This window comes from Tachysurus fulvidraco, chromosome 1, assembly GCF_022655615.1.
Source record: "Tachysurus fulvidraco isolate hzauxx_2018 chromosome 1, HZAU_PFXX_2.0, whole genome shotgun sequence".
NCBI classification, from domain to species: Eukaryota; Metazoa; Chordata; class Actinopteri; order Siluriformes; family Bagridae; genus Tachysurus; species Tachysurus fulvidraco.
Genome location: NC_062518.1, coordinates 40,326,025 through 40,353,316, shown reverse-complemented (window position 1 = coordinate 40,353,316; position 27,292 = coordinate 40,326,025). Strand labels below are relative to the sequence as shown.

The following is a 27,292-nucleotide window of genomic DNA, read 5'->3' as shown; positions in this document are numbered from 1 at the left end:
AATAGCCTGTGCACCTTATGCCTTACATAAAGACACTGCACTTCTTACATCATCACAAATCGAAATTTAAACTGTAAGATGATTCACTGTAATTCATTTCTAAATGTGCTTTTCTGTTAAATTTATACTTATTTTCAATTAGACCATAATTACAGGGACAGGTGCAAATGGATATGCTGGATAATATGTAGATTTCTCTTTCAGTTAGTCTATTCTTCCAGTTTACTGCAATTGTGGATACACAAACACACTGTGTAGCAAGTGCAATGTTTGCCTGTGTTTTTCAGTAGAAAAGAGCTGTCTTAGGACCTATCACTGCAACCAATCACAGACCAACCACACCAAAAGTGACAGAACAAAAATCAAAAGCAAAACAGAAACAAAAGCTCTCCTAAATATTTTCTTCTCAATACCCATATCAATAAATGCCCATTCATACATCATATTATTATGCACAGTAAGCAATCAACCTGCAAATGAATGCCTAAATGCTCTGTATATCTGATCAGACAAAGTAAGTACAAATACAGAAATTCTGCTCCTAGCAGAGCCCAATATTGCAATATTACAACATTTTCCTAAAAAACTTACTAAAATGTAAAAAATTTAAACAAAAAAAATTTCACCATGCTTTTTACTTCTCCCCAGCATTTTATACTTACTCTCATCTTCCTGCATTTTACCTCATCAAACGTCCCTCCTTCAGGCCACTGCAATTCTCCTTTTGTCCGGTCTTGCCATTTTTTCCATGTACTGTACTTCTTAATTTCTTTTTCAGCCATCTTGTGCTTTATTATTACAATTGCAGCTGGAGTAATTAAGTTCTTTTACCTTTCTCCATCATGCACCCTTGTGGCACTGTCACGTGGTTATGTAATTATTGCAGTTGAACGTTTATTCTTTTTCTGGAAAACGTGGTTGTGCAGGATTCCTTCTAGTATAATTCTCCAGAAAGACAAGGCAGATATCAAGATCAGAGTATAATTCCAATAAGTATAACTTCAATCAAAATAAAAATGAAATTAAAATTGATTAAAATCAAATCAACTGAACATTCAAATAATTACATACTCAACCAAGTATTGACCTATTCAATTAATTAACTCACTAATAAATCAAATAAAATCAAATGAACAATCAATAAATCAAATAAACTACCAGTTAAATCACTTAGATAAATAATCAAAACAAATTGTTAAGTTGTAAAAATTAAATTGTTGTTACATTGTCAAAAAGGAAAAAATACAAATAAAAAATAAAACTTATAACATCATGTAACTCTACTCGGTTAGATAATGCTCCAAGTTTTCAGCTTCTAAAACCTCTAACACTCAGAAAAGAGAGAAAGAAAAAACAACAATCTCATTGGAACCAAAACAATCTCTGTGTGTGTTACAAATGTCAGGGTGATTCTAGGCCTTACTGGCACAGAGTTACAGAAGCTAAAATGGAGGGTTTCTTTTACTGAAACAAAAACACTACATTAGGTTTTTATATGTCTTAATGTAATTATAAATCATATTGTAGTTTATGTCTAGTCCTGTTATGAATTAAAAACAGATTTGTATGTATGAATATGCATATGTGTGGACCCAGGAAAACTAGCTGATTGTATAGATTTTCAGCTAATGGAATCCATATAACCAATCAACAACAAAAAATAAAACAAAGGTTAATAATAAAACAAATACAAAAAATAAAGATAAAACAAAATGACCTACACCTGGTTTAACACTACTAACTTTAAAACTTTCCCCAACACAAAATTTAATTTTCTATGAAGTCAACACGAATGGCCCAAGAATTGTTTAAATTCTTTAACAAAATTAAAATGATTTATTATATGAATGTTTTCCCACTAAGCATTAGTATCTGCTCACGAAAAGAGAAAAAAACTCAGAAAAGCTGTTCTGTGTGTATGTGTGTGTTTGGGAATTAAGTCATAACATTCACCTTGCCAGATGGCCCTTATCGCTCCTCGTTAAAATCGTCTCCTTATTGGATAAAGGGACGTCAGGGTCTGGCTACTTGTTACTGGCTGGTCCAACTGCCAAACAAATACCTGTTACCGGGTATTGGCTTCTAAGCTTGTCTATCTCTGCTCTATGGGGCACCTATTGGCTCATGTGAGGCTGGACTACAAATATGACACTGAATTTGTAGTTCATCAACTAGGAAGTGAGAGCCGGGGAAAAAAATGGACGGGAGTAAACTCCGTGTATAGTGTTCGGTCAGAAAAATAACTATTGTAAGGCGAACACAGCAATTTGGATTAAAAGGCTTAGATACTTCTTGGGCCCTTGGGGATTTATTAAAAAATATTGATAACTATGAAGCAAGGTGAATCAGATGAATCAGGTGAATCTTATATTCACTCAGTGTGTCTCATACAGTTCTCTGCTATAACTGAATGCTTGTGTAACTTAAATAAATGTTATGTTCTGCTTGTGTGACTTAGCGCTTTTTTCCGTTGCAACTCATTTTATAAGATCTTATAAGTGCCATAAAACACTTCACAATTGCTTGTTTATACTTTATCACACATCAAACTGAATCGTCATTCAGTTTGACAATACACAAATACACATGTGCACATAAACAATTCATACACATTACACACCGTACACGTATCATTTATGTATACTTATATGGCGTACACTTATTTATGAATGCTCTGTCCACTTATCAATGTGTACGTTGCCGTATCCACTTATCATTGTGAATCGCCGTATACTTATGATGATAACGTGCACGTATATAAACACTTATAACACTTATAAATACGGGGTACCCCACCCAGCCCTACCAAGCAGACCTGTCTCACTGGACAGCGGTATCTAGGGCCAACGCGTTTTCACCACCTGCCCGTTCAGTCCCGGCTGTGAGTTATATACACACCGGCGGTACGCCACAGGAATTTTTAATCCTTAATACCAAAAATATAAATAAGTAAAAAATGTATACACCAGAATTCACTCATGAGTTTTTTTTCTGTCACACACACACACCCCTCACTCTGTCTCTCGCTCGCTCTTTCCGTGTGTGTGTCTCTCACGACAGAATGCACCCATGAGATTTTTGTTCTGTCACACACACACACCTCTCCCTCTTTCTCCGTGTGCGTGCCTCTCACGACAGAACTCACTCATGAGATTATGCCTGTCACACACACACACCTCTCTCTCTGTCTAAGTGTGTGTGTGCCTCTCACAACAGAATCCGCCCATGAGATTTTACCCTGCCACTCACACAGTCACAAATCAAAACAACTTTATCTATTTCCTATTTCATCCAGTTATTATACTGATTATACTGTATTTCACCCTTAAGAGTTCTTGACTTCAAGGGCAGCTGTCCGCCTCCCAGGGCCACCCCTCCCTTTACAGGTCACAGATTCACTATAGACAGACTTCGAATATAACAGGCGTCTGCTTACCTTAATATTATGGCCGGCCTCTGTGACCCTTCAGAGAGAGTGGTCCTGGTCCCGGACACAGGTCACGCAAGCCCCTTTGAAGTCCCATCTGGGGTGCCATTAGATATGTCGGAACTCAGAGCCGGTCTCCAAGTCGACACATCACAGGGTGATCTCTTCTCTTAGGCCTTTAGTTAAATTTCACTGTTAACTCTATAATTACTACAAAAATACTGAGAAAACTCCTCAGACCTGGATGAGAATGAGCAAACTTCTTTATTATGGTCAATCAGCCAACAAATTATAATTTGCCAAATTCAAAGTAACAAATTGCCAAATTCAAAGTATCAAATTGCCAAATTAAAAGTAACAAATTGCCAAATTAAAAGTAACAAATGAAAACCCCCAAAAAGAGCATGTCATGCAAAATCAATCAAGAAAAACAAGAACTCTCGTGACGTCCTTGCAAAAATAAAAACCACCCACCTTGACCCGCGGACACGGGCACGCGCCCGCGTGCGCGCGCACGCGCCCCCACATGCACACACACACACCTTCGCCCCCGAAGAACCAAAAAAAAACCTCAGATATCTTCTCAATATATACCCTGGCGCTCCTAGGAGCCCAGGTGCCATATCACCTTATTTACCGGAATCATCTCCTATGTTTTCTAAATACACTGACCCAATTTCCCCTTATTTCCCATTACCTTTCACCCATATGCCCATTTATGGATTTTCCTCCCCTTATTTTTCATGACCTCAGACTAAACACCTGGGCCTTCTTCAGTCTGCACAACAAGTTTATGAGCACCACATGCCCATATATGGATTTTCCTTCCTTTAGTTCTCAGGGCCTAGGTCTGTGGACCACTGTTTTTTTCATTCTACATAACATGTTGTTGCTATGGACCAAGGTCTGAGAACCATGGTGTTCTTCATTTTCCATAACAATTTATGAGCTAAGGTCTGGGAACAATGGTATTTTCCCTTCTACATAACAAGTTGTTATTACAAATGTGCTCAGACTGACTAGGCCTAACAGCCCCGAATCTGGTTGCAATCAACATCTTTGGCCTACAACATCACCTACATATGTCTTATGACAGCAATTGTAATATTTTGCAAGGCCTAATACTTTACTTTGGTTATAGTATTGTAAGGAATAATATTTTAATTATTTCTACTAAGATTTTTTTTCCAACAAGACCATTTTTATTGTTGGTTTTGATCGGATCAGTGTCATAAATATAAATTGCTCTTATATTGCTTGACTGCTCGGCTGAATTGAATGGATTTATAATGTTGTATTATAATATATTATTTATAATAACCCTCTCTACTTGGTAAAACAAAATTAAAAAATTGCATCAGCAAACTGCCAGGTGTAGATCCAACATCTGAAAGATGACAAAACAAAAGAAATGGTTGTCAACTTCAGGAGAGCACAGAGAGACCATTCTCTCATGAGTTTTCATGGAGATTGTTGAGATCTTGGTGTTCACCTGATAGAGAACCTTACCTGGTCACTCAGCACCATCCCCATCAGCAAGAAAGCCAATCTTCCTCTCCCATACTGACCAGGTTTTACAGGAGGACCATTAAGAGAATCCTGAGCAACTGCGTCACTTGGTTTGGGAATTGCACCATCTCTGATAACTAGGCCCTACGGCAGATAGTGAGAACAGCTGAGATGCTCATCAGAGTCTGTTTTCCCTCTATCACTGACTTTTACAACACACGCTGCATCTGCCAATCCAATGGCATTTTGGATGCCCCACACACTCCTCACACACACACTCCTTAACACCCTGCCATCTGGTTAAAGTACCAAAGCATCAGGGCCTCACAGTGAAAATACAGAATAAAGCTTTGTTTAAAGCACCACTCATAAACATTACTTACATGCTGCCTTGCACACTTACTACGATGCTGTTTTTGCACATCACTATTTAATTGTTGCTATTGTATGTTTACAAGAATCCTCTTCCTGTATACACATCCTCCTATCTTCTGTCCTGTAGTGGTTTGTATTATCTGTGTTACGTCTGTGTGGCCGTGCCTGTGTTTTGCTCCTCTTTTGTTTTTTTGCTCTCTCGCTCTCTCGCGCTATCTCTCTTCAGGTCCATCCTCAGTTTCCTCTTGTTACTCTTTGTCAAAGCGTGTCATACCCGTCCGTTTGTTCTGTTCTGTCACTATTTGTGTATATTGTTGGTGACTCGTTTTCTAATGGGAAAAAGTGGACAGGTACAGTAAGAGGTCACGTGACATACATTGTGCACATGTAGGATGCCTTATCTTTGTATTAGACAGACTATTTTAGGAGTGAGTGCCACTTCTTGTACGTTTTGTGTTTTGTATAGTTTAAAGTAGTTTAGATAGGGCGTTTTTATGTTGAAGACCTTTTGTTTCCACATTTTGATTTATTAGATAGGCTAAGGGGACAATCAAAATAGTTAGGGTTTTGTTTTGTTACTTTCTTACCTTTAGCACCACTCTCGTCGTCCCCCTCACCTCTCATTTTGTTGATTGACTTGTGTATATATTGTATATAGTTTCACCTTCTTTGTAAATATACATATTTTGTCACTCACGATAATTAATAAACTGGATTATCGATTGAAGTTGTTGTCTGGCCTACCTCCATTTTACACACATACTCCTGGCAATAAATCCTTTTTTTCTTGAGTGTTACTTCCCTAAATACCCCTAGACCATAATTGGGTCGTAACAATCTGACAGTACTGTCCGTGTCCTGCACAGTTTGCACTATGTTTAACTCTAGGGCTAACTAACCCTCCAGGCAAATGTCCCATAGAATAGTATTGATTTACTGTTGTCATCATACATGCAAAATAAATCATTTCCCTCTGTTTTTCATTCATTTCATTTCATTCATTCATTTTCTACCGCTTTATCCGAACTACCTCGGGTCACGGGGAGCCTGTGCCTATCTCAGGCGTCATCGGGCATCAAGGCAGGATACACCCTGGACGGAGTGCCAACCCATCGCAGGGCACACACACTCTCATTCACTCACGCAATCACACACTACGGACTCTGTTTTTCAATTTAGAAAATATTTGATATGATCTCATTGTAGAAATGTATCCAAGTCACTGAGTAATAAAATGCTTTTGTTTTGTGTCTGAAGTGATAAAAAAAAATTGTAAACATCAGATGTTTTGTTTCCACTATATAGTATGTACAGAACATTAGCTCTATTTTAAATCTTTTTAGATGTTTAGATCATGTAAAGCATTATAGTAGGTAATCAGAGAGCATATAGTTGATTAAAAAACCTTTCAAAGCATGTAATAGTTACAAAGATAATTATTTACATACCTGTCCAAGAGGATCGTTGCCAATTCCGCATTTAACTTCATCCTATTCTTCAAGTTTCCTTTGCTTTTGCAACACTCTGAGATGTGAAGCCCAATCTGCCTGGTCACAAGTTTTAAAATAAAAGTCTTACTGTCTGATTGCAGCATTGATACAGATGTCGGTTCAGTTTAACCCATTTTACAGAATCATTTCAATTTAACTCACTGAATTGAATAGACATCATCTGCAGCCAGACAACATTTACATATTTTGTAATGATCATGTATATAACACACCTAACACATCCATTTTATACAAAATAAATTATATACAACATACTTATCTGCATTCACACCCCATTCATTGCACACTGTACGGATCTGTTTTTATTCTTACTTTTTCTATTTTGTATTTATCTAAGATTTTTCTAGGATACATAGATTTATGTTTATTGTTTATTTTCTTTTTCTTTATTTATTATTTTATTACACCTTCTCTTTTCACTATAAGGATCAGTCATTAAACACATTTCACTACATGTCATACAGTGTATGTTTATGTGACAAATAAAATTTGAATTTGAATAGTCATGGAAGGATTTGTGAAAATAGTGGTCGTACGAGACATCACAGAAATTCATGCATTTATGCTATTTAAGTTTTGATATTGACATGTATTAATTTATTACAATATATGTACAGTATGTTGCTAATATTAAATCCATCCATTTGTTTTTCGTAAAGCTGGAACCTATTCAAATATTTCAACCCTGCGTAAGATAAGTAAAAATCTTGTAAATATCTTGCCAACGTATTGCAAGGCACAATTACACACACACACTACTGAGAATTTAGAGATTTTAAACAGCAAACAGTGCGTGTCATTGGTCTGGGAGGCAGAAACTGGTGAAACTTTCCTCTCAGAAGGAAAACCCAAAATCAGGGGAAGAATATGCAAACATAATGAATGCAGGTCAGGGGCAGGAATCAAGAATATATTTTTTATGTAAATTTTCATGGAAATGAGGTCTATTGGCCATAAATGACAAAGTCTTCTAGAAATTTGTGGTAATAAGTTTGAATGATGTTAATTAGAATGAGTAACACAGAATTGGGGGATCATTTTATATTTTAATGCTGTATAAACATTTAAACCAGACAAAATATTGAAGACAACAGAAGGTTAAATTATGTATTTTATATGCTTTCTATGACTGCTTGGTATTACTGAAGGACTTTATTAATATTTTTTATTTTTATCAAAACGCTGTATATTTTTTAATGTTCATTAGTTGTTTAGTAGAATATTAGTAACTTTTGGGGGGTTTTCTCATACAAATAAAAACTCTCAGCTACACAGTAGATGAACGCCAAAAAACATCACACACTTTATAGATGGACTAGTTTAAAAAAAATAGAACAAATAAATGATATCGAATAATTGTATTCAACACAATTACAGGTCTTTTTCTTTTCACTTGAATATCAATAGCTTCTCATTGGTGAAGTACAAATCCTGATTAATGTGAAGCTGAGTTGAGTCAGATTGTATATTCTGGTGATTCATTCAGTGAAGACGCTGCACCAGGAAGAGGAAGTTAGAACTTTTAGAAAGTAAACTAACTCAGACCAGGAAGAGGAAGTACACCCAGACTCTCAGATGTCTGTGTCTGTGTGTGTGCTGGTGTTTCTGTCATGTGTGAAAGGTGTGAAAGTGCAGTACAAACTCGGAGGCCAATGATGATCCTGTCACTATTCCTTATGATGGCTATATTTCAATCAGACATATTCAGCTACTCCAGCTGCAGCTTTACTTCCACTTGTGTTCTAGGTAAAAAACACAGTTTTTATACGTGGATAATTAACTGAGGTACTTACAGCATTTTGCTCTGATTGTCCCATCTACACTGAATTCTGATCAAGGTATGTGCACTGTTAAGATTTTGTCTATGATTATTAATGTCACTATAAATATGCTCTCTTTAACTTGTTATATAGTATGCTTTATAACATGCACCTTTGTTATAATAGTGGACAGAAGACAATATCATGTCCTTCCTGAGCCTAGAAGCTGAGAATATTTCCTAGAGTGTAAGGAGACTATTTTCTTTTCTTATGTATATTTTCTTACAGTAGCTTGTTAGGTAGCTGGGGTCAGAGCCCAGGGTCAGCCTCTGCAGAAGAGAAGGTTAAGAACGTTGCGTAAAGAGACTTACAGTTTAGTGGTGCTGGGGCTTGAACAGCTACAGTATTTTGTTCAATAAAACAGAATGAAAAATGCAAGATGTGAGATTGACCAAAAATGATCATAATCACTATTTATAGGACACATTTACATTTACTAAATATATATGTGTATTTAATAATTTAAGATAATAACATACATTTTGTCAATAAAAACAGAGCCTTGCTTATTTTACAATTATTTTCTTTTCTTTTTTTTCCAGCTCACATTGGATCCCAACACAGCTAACAGACACCTCAGCTTGTTTGAGAATAACAGTGTGGTGACCTGCAGTGAAGCAGTCCAGTCTTTTCCTGATCATCCAGATAAATTTGACATTGTATATCAAGTGCTGTGTAAAAAAAAAAAGTATGTAGAGGTTGATTGGAGTGGATTTGATGGAGTGTTGTATGAAAGCATAAGCAGGGATGTCACAGCTAATGAGTGTAGGTTTGGGAAAAACAATCAGCCTTGGAGTTTATACTGTTCTCAGTTCAGATGTTCATTCAGGCACAATAACAAACAAACTAAAACCTCTAAAAGACACAGTGCCTCTGTAATAGGAGTGTATGTGGATTACAGTGCAGGTTATCTATCCTATCACAGTGTCGCTAACACAATGAAGCTCCTTCACAAAGTCCAAACTTCATTCACTTAGCCTTACCCAGAGTTTTATGTTTTCTCAGTCTCAACAGTGAACCTTTTTATAACTAACTCAAGAAAAGTGACTTATGTGGCATCTACAAATTGATATACTGTAATGTCCATATTACTACAATAAATTAAGTTCATTACTGTATTTATTTCTAATGAATGAGTTTAAATAAACCTGTCATTATTTTATCTACTTTTTGTTGAACTTATATATTTTTCATACATATAAGAACTTCTGCACGTAATTTAAATATCAACATTTTTTTTATTTAAAAATGACTTTTTCAGTATTTATTAAATAAAGGCTGTTCTGTAAGAATGCTATAGTTTACAATTTATTTTTTATATTTAGATGGCTGAAATAACCACAAATGGCTGAATAATTATCATGTTTATCTTTTTGTTGCATCAATAATATTTATTGAAATTACGTTGTAGCTTTTGGGTTTAATTGTACTGTATAATCTTATAGAAGAATACAAACAGTTTAATCTTCTAGGTCTAAAACAATTATCTTTAATAAACATTTTCTGTGATTTAATAATGTTAATTTTTTTTTAATCCAAGGATCAAGCTCTGTTTTAGATAAAGCATGTCTTAGCAGTTCCTGTTGGGTTTCTGATATGACGCAGAGCTGACGGGAATTAGGAGGTCTGTCATCTTTAAATTGATTTATAGTTTGGCTTTTGACTTAGCAGTTGATTACTTCCTGTGAGGTAAAGAAAACCAAGAATGTGATTAGTTTATTTGTGATAAGAGGAATAATTCTGAAAAGTGTATAGTTTTAGGTTTAGTTATAGATGGTGGGAGAAACAGTATTTGTGATTGTGGGTTCTGATTGTTCAAATATGTATTATATTCTGTGCGGAAAAAAGATTTAGCACCTTTTCATCAGTATAAAGACAATCTACCATCTTCAGGATCTGTGTGTTATTTGAGGTCACTGCCTTTCTGAGCTAGTGTAAAGTTAAGACTTTCAGGGATGATTTTTGTGTTTATCTTGGGAATGTTTATTAAAAGTATTACAACTCTCTAACCACAATGAGTCTTGATGTGCTTTTCCAAATATGAATCAGATGTGAGAAAATCAGCTTTCAGCTTAAGTTTTTTTCCCCATGGTTTTTAACCATGGTTGAATCTCTTTATTTCTTTTGACATTAAAAAGCACCTTAAAATGCAGGCCTTGTGTGTAGCCTTTTTTTTGTATGGTGCTTTGCTTCATGATGTTAGCGTATGAACTTTTTTTTGTATTAACTTTTAACATGGCTGATTCTTAGCATGAAAAGAGCAAGGCACCTCTCAAGGTTGTGTAAAATTCAGCAAATATATGGTAAGACCACTCTATAGTTAACACGGAGTCTGTTTTATCTTAAATAGTTCTTTATTTTACTTCTTCTTTCTTTGTAACAGGATGTGCTGCTTTTGTGTAAGGCAAAGAAAAACAATGTTGTAACAAAAAATTAAATTCAAACCCTTTTAAGCTGTAACTGTACAAATGTAATGCAAAACACATTGAAATAATCAATTAATGAAGCAATCATTTATTAGTTAGTATACTAAGAAAGATAATTATGTAAGGTGTGTTCAAGCTCAAGGCCTGGTGCAATTAGGGCTGATGCAAGAATGTGCAAATTATGTTGTAGATAATAAAGGCCAAGTCACACAGGAAACCTTCATAAAAGTGTGATATATCAGCATTTAAAATCACTATCACATTTATTTGCAGAACAGAAGCAGTATCAATGCTGTTAATATGACATCCTATGTTTCTGTCTTTCTATTTCCTCTGCAGAATGACCTTTTAATGATAGACAATTTACAGCTAAAATGATCTCAATCTCATTCAAAGGTCTGTATATATTTCTATATACCCCCATTGTGTAAGGTGTATTTATAATAAGGTGTATTTTCTCTCTCTTTCTTTATTCTCTCTTTCTCTCTCTGGGGAAAGGCAGAGAGAGGGTTTGTGTTTTATAGTCAACAACTCGGTTTGTCCATACTTTCTACTGATGGAATTCACAGTATTTATTACAGCTGTGAAGTTTCCTCCTTAATTTGACAGACCAGGCACTCAAAACACTTTTTGACAACATATCCAAGTAGGACACTGCATACCCTGAGGCTGTGTTCATTGTTATCAAAATATTTTCAACACATCATAAGCAACACACATTGGAATTGTGTTTTGGAATCTTCCCTCCCCTGTCAAACTTTAGAAGCTGAAACAGGACACACCTTCCCTCAGAAGCATCCTGGTCTGCTTGCACCAATCAAATGCTATGCTTACAGATTGTTTAGAGCATGTGGCCTGTGAGCTGTTCCTCATGACTCATATACTAATGTATATTTGGATACCATAACTATTTAAGATGTTCTGTAGACCAAAACATCTGTAAAAACAACAAATTCTAGAATCACAGTTCATCACCGTCAATACAAAAGACATGGCATGTAAGTTACTTTATGCTCGTTTTAAACCCCCAGGTAGAGAGCTGTAGAGAGCTCCCACATCTGACACTGCAGAGGGTTAGCACACTGAAGCACTAAACCACTCAACTGAAAAAATGATGAAGAAAGCTCACCAGTACCTCTTCTTCCTTGGATTGATGAGAATGTTTTTTGTATGAGCCTCAGCATCATGAAATAATTTTATACCATGTACCACAGAGAGCATACTGACTGGCTGCATCAGCTGGTACAGGAGCATCACATAACTACAGAACTCTGTAGAGAGTATACAGACATCGTGCAAACACATTGAAAAAAGTCAGAAAGAATAAGTTGTTGGATAAGTTGTTTTATCTCTATTGATGTTACCATGCAATGTACATGTAAAGCAGAAAAATAGAATTCAAAACATATCCATTGTTTTAATTTATTTATTAGTTTTGTTGATACTTTTGAGGTTATAAGTGCAATAAGGGCTGATGTAAGAATGTGCAAATCAAGTTCAAGATAACAGAGGCCAAGTTACACAGGAAACATCCATAAATGTGTGATATATCAGCATTTAAAATAACATTTTTTTTGTTTTGTTTTGTTTTATTAATTGTTCATTGTTTATTTTTCGCATTTATTTTTTAATTTTTTATTTTTTTGCATGTTGTCACACTTAAATGTTTCAGATCATCAAACAAATTTAAATATTAGTCAAAGATAACACAAGTAAACACAACATGCACTTTTTAAATGAATATTTTTATTTTTAACTGTAAAGCCCTAAGCCTACTTTCCTGAAAATGCTCTATTAAATGAGAATATCTCAATAACTACAAGGTGAATAATTTTGGAGCCAAAATAAAAGATAACATGTGGGACTGCTGCAGAAGTATTATAATAAGTATATAGTTTACCAGATCAGAGTAAGAGAGGATAGAACACAGCCAAGATAAATAAAAGTTTTCGCCTGACAAAATATAAAGATTTTAGACAGCATATATAAATATATTGTTATTAAATATATAATAAAAAACTCCTTAAATCTATTTTATAACATCTCACCATTAACCATTTCAAGATTTATTTATCTATTGTGTATCAGCAATATTAGAGAGAGGGTTTAGTAGTGGCACACACTCCTGTTCCAAGTGGGTGCATATTGAGGATCTTTTGGTCTACTTCACTTTTCAGTCAGGTTTTATTTAAGTGATTTCTTGTGACTCCTAGTAATCAGGCCTGGGTCTGGCTAGAGAAATTGAACTCAGGTCTGATAAACCACAGTTAAGTTATGTTTTAACCTGGAGGCAAACACTTTTTCACACAGGGCCATGTGGGTTTGGATTTTGTTTTCCCTTAATAATGAAATTCTTCATTTAAAAAAAACCTGCATGTTGTGTTTACTTGTGTTATCTTTGATTAATATTTACATTTGTTTGATGAAACATTAAAATGTGACAAACATGCAAAAAAATACAAAAAATCATGAACGGGGCAAAAACATTTTTACACCACTGTAGGTGCTTGTCTAGAATACAGATAATACTGGGTTTTGGATTAGCAGATGACTTATGCTAAGTTTGGTGGGAAAGTTATTATCTAGTTTGTACAAGTTTGTAAGATTAATTAAACATGATACACTGTCTACTTCTGTCAGTAGCATCATATCTCATTCTGGTCACAAAGATGGATGTGTGTGAGCATGTTTTTTTTTTTTGCTGTTGTGGTTAGTTTCTGTTGGTCTGTTATAGAAACAAAGGGCCTTAAATAGTCAGCATTAGTGAGTCATAACCACTAGGCTTTTTTTTTTTAATCCTGGTCTCTGCAGCAAAGAATTAACCTGAATATCAAACATACAGTTGTATTTACACACTGTACAAATCTACACTGTACAAAGGGCAGCAAAATAATTAAGTTAATGAAATTAAATATATGTAATGGGGGGCACAGTAGCTTACTGGTTAGCACGTTTGCCTCACACCTTCAGGGTTGGGGGGTTCGATTTCTTCCTCCGCCTTGTGTGTGTGGAGTTTGCATGTTCTCCCCGTGCCTCTGGGGTTTCCTCCGGTTACTCCTGTTTCCTCCCCCAGTCCAAAGACATGCATGGTAGGTTGATTGGCATCTCTGGAAAATTGTCCGTAGTGTGTGAGTGTGTGAGTGAATGAGAGTGTGTGCGTGCCCTGCGATGGGTTGGCACTCCGTCCAGGGTGTATCCTGCCTTGATGGCCGATGACACCTGAGAGCCTAAGCACAGGCTCCCCGTGACCCGTGGTAGTTCGGATAAGCGGTAGAAAATGAATGAATAAATGAATATGTACTGTGTTTAGGTTTAGTGTGTTTGTAAGAATGTCCTCCTTCATTAATGAATGAAAATGCATTTTCACTACACCATTATGTGACTAGCAGAAGCTGTGCCTCAATCTAATGAGATAAAAAAAAAAACTTTCCAGAAAGATTCACTTATATAAGGTTGAGATGATTTATGAACCTGAGTGGGGTTAAATAAAGTTGTGTTCCCCAAATTGTTGAATTTGTTGCTTGGAGGTGGAGTTCACTTAAGAAATATCACACCAACTTGCACCACAACGGAAATCTTTCTCTCCTCTTTTTATGTAAGAAGACAGGATGTGTAGAGGCTTTAACACAAACCACTGATCTGTCAGTCATTTATCACTCTGACAGAATGGAGCTGTGGACACTCCGTATGATGATGTGTGAGTTAAAATGTTTTTTGTGTGAGTCTTCATTAGAGTGAGAAGTGGGTTAAAAAATTGTTCACATGATGACTGATATCCTGTGTGAAGAGGTTATGTGATTTGGACATTGTCTAGAGTTAGTTATGTGAGCTAGTTTATATGACTAAAGACAGTGTGATAACTTTTTTTTGTTTGTTTGTTTAATTTTGGATTGATTTCTATGTAGTATAGTATTAATTAGATGTATTAATCCTTACATGGACAGTGAGATGTGTTTGTGTAAGATATAGGATAGTCTGAGTAAATAGATCAGTGTATCTGTTCAGTCTCTGTTCTCAGTAAATGTGCTGCAATTTAATGACACTTTAGTGTCGTTTGTGTCTTTATCACATAATAAAGTGGCTGCTACACTGCATCAATCCCTAATCATTAACAATAATTCGACTGCATTAGATGTATGTGATTAATAATTTGTAGTATTTAAATTTTTATATAAAATAAATTCAATGAGTAAAAATCGACTGCTTCTTCTTCATTAGAGCTGCAATTAGCTTCTTTAACTGGTCTGTTACTAACTCTGTATTTCCCCTGAAACACGCTGCAGTCTTTTTCACAGATGTTTCTGTTGGAGACATTTTGCACTTTGCACAGTCCTGAGATGTGTTTTTGTTATACTGTATGTGCTACTGAGATCGAGTTGTTCTTCTTATATGATCCATTATCCTGAAGGCTGTATGTATTGCACTGTAGTGTTAGTGCACATGAGCAACTTTGTAATGTGAGACAAAGAGAAGGAAGTGACGCAGTTCAGCTTCAGATTAGCAGAAGTGGATTTAATTATACAGGAGACAGTAATGAGCTGTGAAGTGAGCTGTGTGAAAATAACTTTTCTAAACATTATATATTATTGGAACAGGTAAATATATTGTTTGTATTGTTGCTGCATAAGTGAAAGTAAAAATATTGATTTCCATTTTATTTACAGACATACAGACATGATATTGTTCTCATTTGTCTACTTAAAGAAATAAAAAATCAGCATTACATATTCTCTGTTTCTCTTCCCATTTTAGTGCTTATTTCATTTATCCATGTTGGACAAGCTCAAGGTGATTTCTGTATATTTTTATTGCTTATGTTGTGTACAAAATGGATTTGTATTAAAGTGTAAAAGATTGTGTTTGTACATTGTTATACAGAGTTTATAATATTTACATTGACAGTCTGTTTGTGTTTTGACTTTTCCAGCAGAGAATAAACCAGTTCTGACTGTGAAGCCAAACGCACCACATATATTCAGAGGAGAGAATGTTACACTCTCATGTATAATTTCGGGAGGTAGTGAACAATACATCTGGTACAAAGATGGTGTTCATGTTCACAAATCTAATGAAATGTACTACACTATAAAAGTAGATCAGAGTCACAGATACAGTTGTTACGGGTCTAAGAATGGACGGTCAACGACATTGAGTGATAAAGTGACTCTCTCAGTGATAGGTACATGTCTGATCTTACATTCCTGTAACATGCACTCATACATAATCATTACAAAACACACTGATTCAATATCAGATATTCAGAGAAGGGTGTGTTTGACTGATCTGATGTATTTTGTGTAACTGCACAGAAAGACCAAAAGCTGTTGTGACTCTGCAGCCTGATGGAGAGATATTCAGTGGACAGGTAGTCACGTTAACATGTGAAATACGAGGACATGAAGAAACATTAGATGTGGAGTGGATGTACAACTGGTATAGAAATGGTGTCCTACTTTTTGCCTCTGTTGAGTTCAAGGATTATTCATTTACTGCTGTGAAGTCTTTCAGTGGTAAATTCTCCTGCAGTGGACAGAGAAAAAGTGACTCACAAACTTCAGAGACCAGTCCTGCTGTTACACTCACTGTGTCAGGTGTGTGTGTGTGTGTGTGTGTGTGTGTGTGTGTGTGTGTGTGTGTGTGTGTGTGTGTGTGTGTGTGTGTGTGTGTGTGTGTGTGTGTGTGTCTTTTTCGCACTAGTATATATTAACTATAGCATCACATCAGTACATTCAGTGCAGATTAAGTTTACACCTTTACTTATACTCATTAAAATGTCTGTGTTCCTGTTGGATAAATGAATGTTTTTCATTTTGCAAATCTCTTCTGGATAATTTTTTGTGAAGTTTCTTTCTAAAAGTAGAATCAAGAATGCTGATCTTATTTGAACAGAGTGAGCTCAGAACCTAATTAGATATTAGTCCTAGGTCTTTAGTGATGTCCTGGTCCAGTCATCGATGCATTTTTACAAGAATTACTTCAGGTCCACCTGCGACATTCTAGCAGGAAGCATCACAACCAGACCCAGACCCAGGATGCAATTCTCAAATTTATTCACACAAGACATGAAATGACCTCAAATAACAAAATAATACATGAACACGCACAAACAGAACGTGACACATAATGAGGAATAAAGACAGATACACAAGGGCAGGTACAAATAAGGCAATAACACATTAGGTATAACAAGCAACAGGTGGGAAAAAACACATAACCTCAAACACCAGAATCTCAGCCAGCAGCCCCTCTGGTGACCTGTCAGAGAATTGTGCTAGACACCACCACTTTCTCATCTCTTCCACAGTTTCTTCTGATCTTGACACAGTGTGCTGCTTGTTAAAAGCTTATAATTAATCTACAGCACACTGTGGGAAAGATTCTGTTTAAGTGATGATTATATACAACACAGGCTGGCAGTAATCAAGCCTGGGTGCGTCTAGCCTATTGAACAGAAACTCAAAATAAAATTTGGTTAACTGAGTTACTAATTGAGTAATTAAGGGATGATTATATTTTTACACAGACCCAGTTATTGTTTTTTCCTCTTGTAAAATGAAATAATATATTTTTAAGCCGGTTTTGTTCAATTGGACTGTCTTTGTCTTTTAAAAAGTTTTAGAGAAGAGCTGAAACAATTTTTTTCTTTTCACAGCATTTACTACAAAACATTTTGACAGTTTTTTAATGGAATATTTAGTCATAGTGAGTGTTTTTACATTGTATTAATAACATCATGTCTCTGTCTGTAGTAGTGTAGTATTGATTAGTGTGATAAACATTCTGAGAGCAGCACATGAACTGTGTGTTTCACCTCCAACTACAGATAAACCTAAACCTGATCTCACATCACACCGTAAAGGAGCTGCACTGACAGGAAACTTAGTGATTCTGTCCTGTACACTGACACCACAGTCTGCTGGATGGAAGTTTTACTGGTACAAACCCACACAGAGCATTGAGACTGGGACTGAAACACACCAGTACATCATCAGATCAGTTAGAGTCTCTGATGGAGGTCAGTACAGGTGCAGAGCTGGAAGAGGAAACCCAGTCTACTACACAGACTACAGTGATGTACTCTGGGTAAATGTTACTGGTGAGTAACAATGATTGTTTATAAAATATACACAGACATGTGTAATAGTCTTAGGTACATTCAAAGATATAACTTAAAAATGAATTAAAAATAATGACAATAAATAAAAAAACACACAATAATGTTAACAATAATAAAGTCAATATTTGGTGTGACGACTCCGTGAAGTTTTATAGGGAAAGTGACTGGTACTGTAAGTCAAATCCCAGAAGTGTTATTACATTTGTCTAAAAAGTGGTTTATTACATGATATGATACTTTTGTCTACATGTTTTAGCTAATATTTGGAAACCTAAAATGTTCTTATTGTGGCTTAATAATGGGAAATTCATAAAATAAATATCTTTAACAACATTTGTACAAAATACTCAGTACTATTATACAGTACACTTAATGAACTTTAGGAAATATTGTCCCATATACACTACACCATCACTTATTATTTGACTAATCACAGACTAATGTCAGTAGAATCAGAACTGTATTTATTGCAGTGTTTATTTTGAGGTGTTAATAATAAGATTATGTTTCTGCAGAGAGTCCTAAAGCTGTGGTGACCATAAAGCCTGGAAAACATGTGTTCAGAGGAGAGACTGTGACTCTCAGGTGTGAAATACAGGGAGGAGGAGACACTGAGTGGACATACAGCTGGTATAAAGATGACCAAATCTACCAAGACAACAAAACCCAGGAGTTCAGCCTCAGCTCAGTTAGAAATGAACACAGTGGTAAATACACCTGCAGAGGGAGGAGACGCAGTGACTATCAGATCTCAGACATCAGTGATGCTGTTACTCTCACTGTATCAGGTGAGTGTGTGAGTTTGTGTTAACTTAAATTACACAGAGCCAGTTGCTGTTGGATCTATTTTTGGAATGTAAAATTCTTTCCACCGCATTTACTACAAAATATTTTGACAGTTTTTAATGGGATATTTAGTCATAGCGAGTTTTTTTACATTGTAATAACAGCATGTCTCTGTCTGTAGTAGTGTAGTATTGATTAGTGTGATAAACACTCTGAGAGCAGCACATGAACTGTGTGTTTCACCTCCAACTACAGATAAACCTAAACCTGATCTCACATCAAACCGTAAAGGAGCTGCACTGACAGGAAACTCAGTGTTTCTGTACTGTACACTGACACCACAGTCTGCTGGATGGAAGTTTTACTGGATCAAACCCACACAGAGCTCTGAGACTGAGACTGAAACACACCAGTACTTCATCAGTTCAGTTAGAGTCTCTGATGGAGGTCAGTACAGGTGCAGAGCTGGAAGAGGAAACCCAGTTTACTACACAGACTACAGTGATGTACTCTTGGTAAATGTTATTGGTGAGTAACAAAGATTGCAGGGTTTATAAAATATACACAAACCTGTGTAATAGTCTTAGGCACATTCAAAGATATCATTTAAAAATAATGACAATAAATGTTTAAAAAAAAACACAATAATGTTAACAATAAATAGATTTGTAAAGTTCGTCGCGACAAACTTTGATGTTGGCTTTGACGGTGCAAGTATTCGCAACGGCCGGTGCATTTTCGAGGCGAGTGGACAGAAAGATTGTAAAAGCTACTGGACCGCTAGGGTGCCAATACTTTTAGAGATGAGCGGACATGAGCATGTGACGTGATCCGAATACCTGTGAGGTAGTTCCCCTCATTGTGCTGAGCGTTTTGATATGTCACATGTCCATGTTGTGCAAATTTTTAATTTTCAGGTGACGTCACATGAAGTCAATTTAAAAATAAATATCTTTAATTTTTAAAATAAATATCTTTAACAACATTTGTACAGACTACTCAGTACTATTATACAGTACACTTAATGAACTTTAGGAAATATTGTCCCATATACACTACACCATCACTTATTATTTGACTAATCACAGACTAATGTCAGTAGAATCAGAACTGTATTTATTGCAGTGTTTATTTTGAGGTGTTAATAATAAGATTATGTTTCTGCAGAGAGTCCTAAAGCTGTGGTGACCATAAAGCCTGACAAACATGTGTTCAGAGGAGAGACTGTGACTCTCAGGTGTGAAATACAGGGAGGAGGAGACACTGAGTGGATATACAGCTGGTATAAAAACACATTATCCCAATACCAGAAAACCCAGGAGTTCAGCCTCAGATCAGTTAGAAATGAACACAGTGGTAAATACACCTGCAGAGGGGGGAGACGCAGTGACTATCAGAGCTCAGAGATCAGTGATTCTGTTACTCTCAATGTATCAGGTGAGTGTGTGAGTTTGTGTTATTTTGTCATTAATTATATGTAAACTCTGTATGATTTTGTACCTTGTTTGTTATCCATTAGATGTAGCAGAGACAGTAATGACTGTGTCTCCACTCATCTGGCTGACTGAAGGAGATTCAGTGACTCTAAGCTGTGAGGTGAAACACTCCTCTACAGGCTGGACATTCAGCTGGTACAAAGATGTTCTCTACACAGACAGACACGGTTCCCTCAGGTCCAGAACATCGCTCCTCTCAGACAGCAGCAGAGGATCTGGAGGCTCCTACAGCCTCAGTCCTGTTACTCTGAATCACACAGGAGTTTATATGTGCAGAGCAAAGAGAGGATTCTTTCACACCCAGTACAGCAAAACACAGCCACTGTGGATCACTGGTGAGGAAATAAACCTTTTTTGAGTTTACTTTAGTGTAAATAAATGTAAATGAAAGAATTAATGCATAAATAGAGATTTTATTAAATAAAGAGTAAAATAAACACATCTAGAGGTGGTTTGGGGCTACATTATTTTTATAAAGCAGGTTGGTCTGTAGAGGTTTATGTAGCATGTAGACCATATTACTCTTTATGGTCTGAGAAGTAGGTAAGTAACTGTAAAAATTCACACCAGATCTGTAAGCTAATGACTGCTATTTTATAGAGTGCATGAACACATCTTACAGAGCTTAACATAAAACTGACAAGCTTTAGCTTTTATACCATCATTAATTAAAGTTGCCATAAACCACATTGCATACAGTATGTGCACCAGTCAGAATGTGTGCTTGACGTAAGTCAACGAGTTATACAAAACATATCATGGTTAATTTGATTTGTTCAATGAAATTAATATGAAATTAGTACTATCTACTGCATTATTTACACATAACGCAAACTCCTGATTTGAGCATTCAAATCTGGTGTCCTATAACATGAAATAATATATATGGTTAGGCACTATAATATATATAATATATAAATAATATATATGGTTAGTGACAGCCGCTCCAGGGGCGCTGTATCATAGCTGCCCCTGCACTCTGACCCCAACCTCGTCAGTCGGGGTATGTGAAGAAAAGAATTCCACTGTGGTGTAATGTATATGTGGTGATAAAAAAAAAGGCTTCTATGCCCTGTTCTATTCTATTCTGTTCAATATCTTTTCATATGTGTCCTTTAATAACTGTTTATGTTTACACTCCTTAGTAGGATGTGTGAGGCATGTAAACAGACTCTGAATAGAATAATTAAAGCAATTAAAGATTTGGTCCTGGGTTAATTTTTAATGATACACATATTAATATACTGCAGATGTACAGGAGCATTATAATAAAATCATTAAATATTTGAATCATAATGATTTCATAATGAAACTGAATTATTTGTGTATTTCAGGTGAATCTTCTCCAGGGTCTCTGATCATCAGACCGAGCAGAACTCAACACTTTACTGCTGACTCTCTCTCACTGAGCTGTGAGGACCAGAGTGACTCTACTGGATGGACAGTGAGAGGATACAGTTACAATGAGACATTCGTTGATTGTTCATCATTTTCAGGATCTACATGTAACATCAGCTCCCTCTCTACATCACATACTGGTGTTTATTGGTGTCAGTCTGAATCTGGAGGATGCAGTAATTCTGTCAACATCACAGTGCATGGTGAGTCTTCAATGTTCTCATCTATAACAGATTTACAATATACAGGACTAGAGATAACACTTTTAAACTCTACTGAACTCAGTGTAAATTTGTGCTACACTTTCTCTGATATTTCCCACTGATAAAGCTCTCTGTTAAAATCATTACATTATTTTATACACTTTCTATTTTCAGTGTTTTCTTTCTCTTTCCTACAGATGGTGATGTGATCCTGGACAGTCCTGTACATCCTGTGAATGAGGGACGTCTTCTGACTTTACGCTGTTTATTTCACAACAAAAAGATCCCAGGCTCTGGTGTTGATTTCTATAAAGATGATTCTATCCTTCACTCCCAGACTACAGGAGAGATGACCATCAGTAGCGTCTCAAAGTCTGATGAAGGTTTCTACCACTGTAAACACCCAGAGAGCGGAGAGTCATTGAAAAGCTGGGTTTCAGTCAGCTTAAAAAGTAAGTTGGATTCTATTTCTGTTCTAACAATAATATTTAAAATGTGTAGTGATTACTATTAATAACAATAATAATAATAATAATAATAATAATAATAATAATAATAATATACATTATACATGTAATTTGTACATTAGGTAGTAAAATAAAGGGACTGTCCAAGCTATCATGACACACGCTGGTCTTAGGAACCATTAATAAATTGGTACTGGTGGACACCTAAGTCATGAGACATAAACCATTTTTTGCTTCATGTGTGAAAAATAATTTTCTTTTAAACAAAAACTTCTTGTGAGTAACCTATTGAAAGTGTGTTGTTCAAAAATCATACACAGATTGTGAACATTTGTTAAAAAAAAAAAAAAAGTACTAAAGTGACAGCAGCTTTGTCATTTGTGTCTTTTTCTTTCCTCTGTCTCAGATCCTGGGCCCAACATTGTACTAGTAGCTGTAGCTGTGGGACTGATTTTATCCTTGTTGTTTATCATCCTTGTACTGATCCTGCTCTGGAAGCACAAATCCAACAAAGGTCTGGTAATTAGGATTCACCAGATTCTACACTAAGCATACAACATGGAAATAACTTTACATCTCTTTACACAGAATTATTAAAAAGTAGTTACATCCTTAAAAAATATAAAAAGATAATAATAATAATAATAATAATAATAATAATAATTATTATTATTATTATTATTTTATGCATAAATTTCACTAATAATAATTATAATCGGTTATAGATGCACTCATGAGACATCTGATTTACATTTAATTTATAAAAAAAATGTTGTGCAGCTCAGCTATAGACATACTAACTTTTCATTTTTTATAGGGTGCCATTATTTTTCTTTTAATTGGTTTACATTGATTCTTCTTTCATTGATTTACTGTGTGTGTGTGTGTGTGTGTGTGTGTGTGTGTGTGTGTGTGTGTGTGTGTGTGTGTGTGTGTGTCTCTGTGGCTTAATTGGGTATTAATGTGGCTAAAAAATATAGCAAGTAAAGAATTTCTGTTTTGTCATCCAGGAAAGGACAGAGGCATACAGCAGAACAGCAATCAGACACCAGTCCAGAGTCCATCAGGAGCTGAGAATTCTCTGTCAGGAAACCCACCACTTCAGACCGGTCAGACAGTGTGCCACATCAGCAATACTTACCTTATGTGTACAGTGATTTAATATAAGAGTATATTCTTTTAAACAGATCAGAAAATCTGCATTGTTCTCTTTTTTCTGTAGGAGGTGACAACATTTATGCCACCGTAGACAATGCAGGTAAAAGTGAAAGAGATTACATTACTTCATTATTTCATTTTAAATACTTCCAATTTTACTAAAAGGAATAAATCTCAGAATAAATCCATACAGCAAATACAGTAAATCCCATAAACAGTAAATGCAGTAGAGAGAGAGAAAGAGAGAGTGAGAGAGAAAGAGATATACAGGTTAACATTTTTTTAAAAAGGCCTTAGAGAAAAAATGTAACACATTCAGTTCAACACAAGAACAGGTGACTACAGTCTGTACATATCTGGTATTCATTTCCATCCCATCATGCACCTGTAATTCACCACTGTTTTTATTTAACCAAACTTGACTCCGGTCAAAACTGTGTTTGTTTGTATTTGTTTACTGTCACTGCAGATCATGATGCTGGACCCAGTGATGTAACTTACGCTGAGCTTGAACTGAAGACACAGAAAAAAGCAAAGAAAAAACAAGGTAAAATGTTTTAAATTCATTTTTCATTCAATTCATACAGATTTATGTCTCCTGAGCAAGTGGGATGGATTTGAGTTGACTGTGGATGTTAATACAGAGTTTCTTGTTCTTGTCACCTAGTGAAAGCCAATGTCGAACCTGACACTCTTTACTCAGAGCTGAAGCAGGACACATAGGTAAGAGAAAGTTCTGTTTAAAAATCTCAAACTGAGTGAGAAATATTTTCAGAATTCAACCACTGAAATGGTCTATAGTACTTCATTCTGGTTACACTGGTCACAGCACAGCAGCTCAATTACTCAATAAACTAAATGCGTGAATCCTCTAGTCCTTCAATATCCTGCAGAAATGGATTAAAATTGTTTGTTCCATTTTTATCATAAGTTAATTGTTCAGCCCTATGGTGTGATTGCAGTTAGGATTTTATTAGAAATTTATGGAAATTTCTCTATAATACCTGCATATAGTGAAGAGTAATAACACATGACAGTTTTTCCTTTTTCCTAAATAAACCATAGCTATTTAGTTCTTCATACTTTAGAATTATTGTATAAACTGTATAGAAATGCATTTTAAATGTTCCTTACTTATTTGCTGTTGGCTTTAATCTATATTTATTTAATAAGTATTAAAATATATATTTTTAAAGCATTAAATATTAAAAACTGAAATCTAAACAGCTCTAATTTATCATGTATAGGTGCTGGAAATGTGTGTAAAAAGAGAAGAGATGAGAGGGAGAGTTCATCTTGTTCATTCACAATGTGTGTGCATTCACAATAATATCAGAGTGAGATTTTTTTATACAGCTAATTCCTGAGTTATGAAGGAGACTCAATCATAAATAGAAAATATCGCAAGTTGAACCATGATCTAACATTTGTTCAACTTAAAGAAGTTCTAAAGAGTGGTGATCAGTATGGGGGTAGTATACTGTAATTTGGTAATAATTTAACACTTTACAGTACATTTGGCTAATGCAATCACTTATGTGCTCGCCGTGTCGGGAACAAGCCACCACCGCTAGGAGATGAGGCTGCATCAAATTCGTTGTAGCTTTTAAGCATTAAATCCTCTAAATACACGGTTAAATTATATACTGTTTGAAAGCTTAGACTCTCAGGATTTTATTAAGTCCACACACAAAGCATAATATGATTTATAGCCGTCATAATAATTTAATCCAAGTTGATAGTCACCTGATCTAGGCGACACTAGTCCAGTTGTTTACTTACTTACCTTTAAACGCTTCCCTTTCTTCACTGGGGTAATATTTTAACGAATTCTAACGAATCAAACAAGCCCTCACTTGAGTCAATCGGCGCCTGTAGTGCAGAGATAGACGGCTGAGAAGCCAATGATGTCTCTCCATCCTAGGTGGGACACCCTCATTTGACTGACAATTGCGATTTCATGATCCGGGACCTTTACAGCTCTTTAGCCAATAAGGAGACGATTCCAACGGTATGCAACATGACACGTCTATGAAGGGTGGGCTGCGCAGTACAGGCTGCGCAATAGTTTTATTGCGCAATTCTCTAACTTTTCTCACTCTCACGCCTCAGGGTGTCAGGTTACAGGCCTTTTTTCACAGCAAACTTCTAGGCAGAGGGGTTCTCTTTGTTTTAGGCCTTTTAAACTGAGCATGCAGTCTTTTAATACTAAGTTATACAGTTAACAAATAAACAAGAAAAACATGAACGGACGGACATGTCCGTAGAAAAATATTCATATAAAATCCATTTTTGAGTCTTTTGACTTGAATTTTTTTTTTGGTGAAAGCCAAGACATGTGGCTATGACCCTCAGTTATTGTTTACCTCCCATCATTAAATACAGCAATGTATTTAATCAGTTTATCAGGTAAACAACTCAGACAGAAATCAAAACCTTCCATTCTAGCCTCTGTAACTTTGTGTCAGTAAGGCCTAGAATCACCCTGACACTCGACTCACCTCTGTGTGTCAAAGTATGTGGGAGCTGTACCACTTTTTAGGTGGGTAGGTCATGTAGGCGAAAATCATGAAAATAGGGGGCGACCACATAAGTGAGTTTACAAAGCTTGTTCTGTAAATAATCCTATGTGGTATAAAAACCTTTAACAATGGTGGTAACCCTAAAATAAAATATCTAAAGCTGCAAACATGCATTGAAGTATCATATCAAATTGTAGTCACCAAGTTTCTGACCGACATTTGCATACTTTGACAACTTTAGGTTGTTGATGGCCACGTTAACTTAGTTGCCTGAAGATTGAACTTATTTGGTTTAAATAAGATAATTGGAAAGGATTAAATTTTAGCAATCATGTATTTACAGAATCCAAACTATTTCCACACAACAAAAACAAGTGCCAAAAATGTATGTTTGGTTATTTAATACCAAGGAGACCTAAACTGTGTGCACAGATTATGACAATATCAGTATTTGTAAGAATATCCATCAAGTTATGTACAGTATGTACTGTTAAACGAGTTTTAATGTTTTATTGTTGTTTTTTGGTATAAATTTGGATGTACTTCATCAATTACTTTTATGCTTTTAGTTTGCACATATCTGTAATAGCATATACATTTATATGTTATATATATATATATATATATATATATATATATATATATATATATATATACACACACACACACACACACACACACACACACACACACACACATATATATACACATTAATATGTATATATAACATTTCTAGTTTAAGTCTGTCAGTTTTTTATTCACAGTCCAGTAGCTCGGGTAGTAATTGCATCCTATGAATTCATTCATATCCATCATTAAAGTTGTACTATACAAAAATACTGTGTTTCATTAATTTCATTTTCATAAACTGAGCTAAACAAGGAGCATTAAAATGTTTGGATCAGGAAATATTATTAATATTATAAACAAAACAAAACCTGTTCTAAGATACAAAACAACATTATTGTATTTTCGATACTTTATGCAATTTTCTCTATTAAGAGCTAACAACAGCGCCACCTTTTGGGTATAATTAGTTTTTTTTTTTGTTTGTTTGTTTTTTTAATCTGTCCTTTA

General features: G+C 35.4%; 2 protein-coding genes and 1 long non-coding RNA gene across 3 annotated transcripts in view; all 3 read left to right on the top strand.

Moving 5' to 3' along the window:
* Positions 1-27,292, top strand: part of LOC113645368 (titin-like) — a 1,056,738-nt gene that overhangs the window by 1,003,307 nt on the left and 26,139 nt on the right. Inside the window, exon 58 of the mRNA XM_047818848.1 lies at positions 20,139-20,244. Within this exon, the coding sequence (XP_047674804.1) occupies positions 20,139-20,244 (106 nt within the window). The remainder of the gene's footprint in view (positions 1-20,138; positions 20,245-27,292) is intronic.
* On the top strand, positions 8,398-9,808 carry LOC113663013. The gene is made up of 3 exons (XR_003445384.2): positions 8,398-8,660; positions 8,769-8,828; positions 9,185-9,808. It is a non-coding gene; the product is annotated as an uncharacterized LOC113663013 (long non-coding RNA).
* Positions 14,665-25,599, top strand: LOC113662999 (Fc receptor-like protein 5). The gene is made up of 15 exons (XM_047818905.1): positions 14,665-14,765; positions 15,821-15,856; positions 15,996-16,247; positions 16,378-16,659; positions 17,892-18,164; positions 18,701-18,973; positions 20,491-20,802; positions 21,802-22,068; positions 22,266-22,520; positions 22,942-23,049; positions 23,546-23,644; positions 23,758-23,793; positions 24,163-24,240; positions 24,361-24,416; positions 24,941-25,599. Exons 1-14 carry the CDS (start codon positions 14,735-14,737, stop codon positions 24,414-24,416), a joined length of 2,358 nt encoding a protein of 785 aa, XP_047674861.1. The 5' UTR covers positions 14,665-14,734; the 3' UTR covers positions 24,941-25,599.